This window comes from Phalaenopsis equestris, unplaced genomic scaffold (assembly GCF_001263595.1).
Source record: "Phalaenopsis equestris unplaced genomic scaffold, ASM126359v1 Scaffold000226, whole genome shotgun sequence".
NCBI classification, from domain to species: Eukaryota; Viridiplantae; Streptophyta; class Magnoliopsida; order Asparagales; family Orchidaceae; genus Phalaenopsis; species Phalaenopsis equestris.
The window spans coordinates 1,640,599-1,644,606 of NW_018164668.1; the positions used below are offsets into that span (position 1 = coordinate 1,640,599).

At 33.1% G+C, this 4,008-nt stretch overlaps 1 protein-coding gene across 2 annotated transcripts in view; it reads left to right on the forward strand.

Moving 5' to 3' along the window:
* The first annotated feature begins 249 nt into the window (after positions 1 to 249).
* Positions 250 to 4,008, forward strand: part of LOC110023716 (histidinol-phosphate aminotransferase, chloroplastic-like) — a 20,482-nt gene continuing 16,723 nt past the window's right edge. Inside the window, exons 1-5 of one of the 2 annotated variants that reach the window (XM_020723260.1) lie at positions 250 to 376; positions 459 to 594; positions 1,756 to 1,839; positions 2,671 to 2,825; positions 2,952 to 3,049. In XM_020723260.1, coding sequence (XP_020578919.1) covers positions 2,692 to 2,825; positions 2,952 to 3,049 — 232 coding nt within the window. In that variant the 5' untranslated portion in view covers positions 250 to 376; positions 459 to 594; positions 1,756 to 1,839; positions 2,671 to 2,691. Of the gene's footprint in view, positions 595 to 1,755; positions 1,840 to 2,670; positions 2,826 to 2,951; positions 3,050 to 4,008 lie in introns of both variants that reach the window. The other variant, XM_020723259.1, reaches the window with a different exon arrangement.

A 4,008-nucleotide genomic window follows, 5' to 3' on the forward strand; every position in this document is an offset into this window, starting at 1 on the left:
TTATAATATTTTTTTAGATTTTATATACCAATCATCAAAAATATTAAATATTATATTTTCATAATCCAAATTTAAAAATTTATATTTTAATCCTCCAAAATTTTCAATGGGTAATAAGACTAGTTATTATGAAAACCGAAAAATTTTGGGTGATTAAAATTCTAATTTTTAAATTTAATAGATTAAAATATTAATTTTTAAATTTAAAAACCATATTTTTTTAAAGAGAGAAATGCCAAGACCGGATTTTTCACCGAATCTCTTTTTGTATTATTCCTAGTTATCGCTGCTCCCACAATCTCGCATCTCAAGCCCAAAGATTCCTCTCAGATTCTCCTCCGCTTCTTCTCGGCCGATCTGCAAAGTTGACTGTCAGGTCCAATGAGCGTGCTCAGAACCTCAGTCTCTTCTTTCTTCCTCACCAGAATCGATCCTGATGGCTTCATCTCCGTTGACAGAAGCCGACGGCGCTTTACAGCCTCCGCTACGCTTTCGGAACAGCTTGACGGCACGCAGAGCAAGGTGAGCGGCGATTCTTTCATTCGCCTCCACCTCAAGAAACTTTCTCCCTATCAGCCAATCCTGCCATTTGAGGTAATCCATTCTTAACCTAAGCTTGCTTTAGCGGAAAGTTCGTTCCTTTTTCATGCATGCAAACTGTTTGTTGAATTCCCTCTTCGCACCTTATGAAGATCCAAATTAAGAAAAAAAAAAGATTCAAGGTCGAAATGGAGCCAAATTATGTTTTATGTATATATTTTGTTTTGGGGCACAGCATTTTGTAATTGCCAATGATTTGATTTTCATCAAATAGGGATTGGTAGATTTCAGAATGGTTTGTTTGGTTTGGGAAGTGGTTTACATAGGTTGAATACAAATTTATGCTTGAACCAGATTGATTTATGTAATGTGGCTTTAATTAGCTTTAATTAGTTTCAAATTTTAGCCAAAAATGAAAATTTTATTTTAACTCAGTCTTAAGCTTAATTGATGGTTATTAATTAATGGATGGTTATTAATTTGATTTGGAGAATTGTGCTATTGGGAACTGATGAAGTATTAGGTGTTCAAAATTAATAAATTTTGAAATTTTTTATATCAATTTTTTTTTTATTTTAAATTTTAAATTTTGAAATTTAGAAGTTGGCTAATTCACTTGTTGGCAATTTTTTAGGAGTTATTTGTAAAGAAGTATATCATACACATCAATTGATGTGACCCATGTTTCACCATGCAAAATTAAGCCCAAGAGTTTCCATGAAAGTCATTAGATAGTTGCATATCAACATCCCAAGGGTGGTGTCAAGTCCAAGATGAAGTGGATAGCCCCCCCTCCCTTCAAATGTAAATTCAAATCAAGAGATGCCTCCATGAAAGCATCTTTTTGCTTGCAACTACTAGCCTTCTTCTCTCCTTCATTTGAAGTTGAATTTAAATGGTGTAATTGTAGTTTAAATGTTGTAGTCGGATTGTTATTATCCCATTTATATATATAAATTATGATAATTACTAAAAAAGGAGCTTTTGATAGTTTACTATTTGTTTTTCATCAATAACAATACAAATTACAGGTTTAATTGACACCAAACTATTTGTAATTGAGGTAGTGGTATACTTGTCTCTTGGCACAATGTGTTTGTGATGTTTATTTCCATCTTTCAGTGTGCTAAGAAGGCTTCTAAAATATTATTTACCTTTTTTTTTATTTAATTTGTATTTTCTTGGTAAAATTCTATGGAGTTTATGTTTTTTCAGGTTTTGTCTGCGCGCCTAGGGAGAAAGCCTGAAGAAATAATCAAACTTGATGCAAATGAAAATCCATATGGCCCCCCTCCAGAGGTGAGTTGAAATTTCTTTCTACCAAAGAATATGATTTTTAGTACATTTGCCATCTTATCAATTTATCTAAAAAGCTCAATAGTAGGTTTAATTAGCAATTAGCAAGTAGGTTATCAGTGTCAATTTAATAGTGAGAATTGGACTGCATTCAACGTGTTTTAGGTAGGACTTAGTGGCCATCAGTAAAATGCACAGGATGCTTGGTGCTGGCCACCAGAACATAGATTGTCTTTAGTGTTGCATAACTGACAAGAATCTAATGTACAATTAGAGCCATCACCTCTAAAATAGAGTAATAATTGATGATTGAAGAATGCGAGGAAAGCTAGTGTAACTATGAGATAAGTTAGCTAGATGACTAGGGTCAAGTTATACTTTTGGCATGGAAACAATCTGAACTGGACGATTTTATTGCTTCCATGTGTCATGCTTTTTCCCCTCTTATCTTAACAATAATGTTTTGGTCATTTTGAGGGGTATTGTTGTTCTTCTACCAAATTATCAACTATTTTAATTCATGTAGTCTTTTTTAAAATAACTTATTGTTGAAATAATTCTAAGATGTTGGAACAAATAATTCTAAGATGCTGGAACAAATTTAATATTATCAATTATTTTAATATATATATATATATATGAATTTCTTATGATATGCACCTAGTTGTCAATCTCTCAATTCAATATTTTATTTTTAATATCTTAGACAAAAAATAAAGTATTTAAAGTGCAAAATAAGCAAAAGAAGCGAAACATAAAAATTTCATTAATAAAAAGCAAGTAGGCAGTCTTTAAAATTTTCTTTCTTTTTTCCCCCCTATAATGATGTCATAGGTTGCCGAAGCATTGGGAACAATGAAATTTCCTTATGTATACCCAGACCCAGAGAGTCGTTCCTTACGTGCCGCTCTTGCTAAGGATTCTGGTCTCGAACATGATTATATTCTTGCTGGATGTGGAGCCGATGAGTTAATTGACTTAATCATGAGGTTCAAATTAGAGCCCGAACCTCAATTTTTCTTCGAATTTACTTAACATATTTTCCTTTGCTATATTATATTGACTAGTAAAGACACTAGTAAAGATAATTGTGTGATTCTTACAATCTCCCACAGATGTGTGCTTGATCACAGTGACAGGATTGTTGACTGCCCTCCTACATTTACGATGTATGAGTTCGATGCAGCGGTAAATGGTGCTTTAGTTATTAAGGGTAAATAATTTTTTTTTTTTCCGCATATGTTTTGTAATTTTTTTAAATATGCTACTGTGGACACTTCACCGGAGGATGAACAGCACTTCAACTCCTTGTTTCATCCAAGCTCTTGTTTCATCCAAGCTATCCATGAGTAGACAAGCAGGGGACATTAAGGTCTTCGATGTGGAGAGGATAAGTAGTTTTTTTTGCTTTCCTTAGGTAAGTTTGATAGTTAGATTTGTTTGGATTTAAGGGTTGTAGAGAGATTTGTTTGGATTTAGCTAGTGAGGAGAAAGGGAATTGGATTGGGGGAGAAAAGGAGAGAACAAGAGGAGAGGGAGACATGAATAGAAAGGGAAGGGTTTGAATATTAGCTAAGGAGGAGGGGTTTTGTTTAGTTAGTATAAAGGAGTGGAAGGGAGTTAATTTTGGAGGGTTCATTTGATTTAGCACCATTAAGCATCAATTTACAAAGTTATTAGTTTAAAACTAGGCTTGATAGAGAAGGGGATACCTTGTTTGCCGAAATGCCCATTTTAAGTCCAATCTCATTACAAAAAAATGCTACAAATCATTGAGTTAATTTTAGAGTCGCGGTGGGTATTGATGTTGATGGTTTGATTGATAAGTTTGGCTTGTATCAAAGTTTTTTGGGTTAAAGAAACTCACTTCCCAATAGGTTTCTGAAGGTATGCTTAGGGTAATGTTTAGGATGAATATGCATAGGTACATAATATTCCTCATTAAATTTTTGAACGCTTCAATGAATATTTCTTACTAATTTGTACTTCTCATTTTAGATTTTATTTTCTAGTGATCTCATATGTAATATTATGCTTAATAATACTCTTGAAGGATGATCAACTCCTGAAAAATGGACATAAAAAGTGCTACAGTAGTCACATGAACTCCACTCACAAAAGTAATTTTTGATTATACAAGGAACTTGAAAGTGCCTCTAGATCCTCAATTTC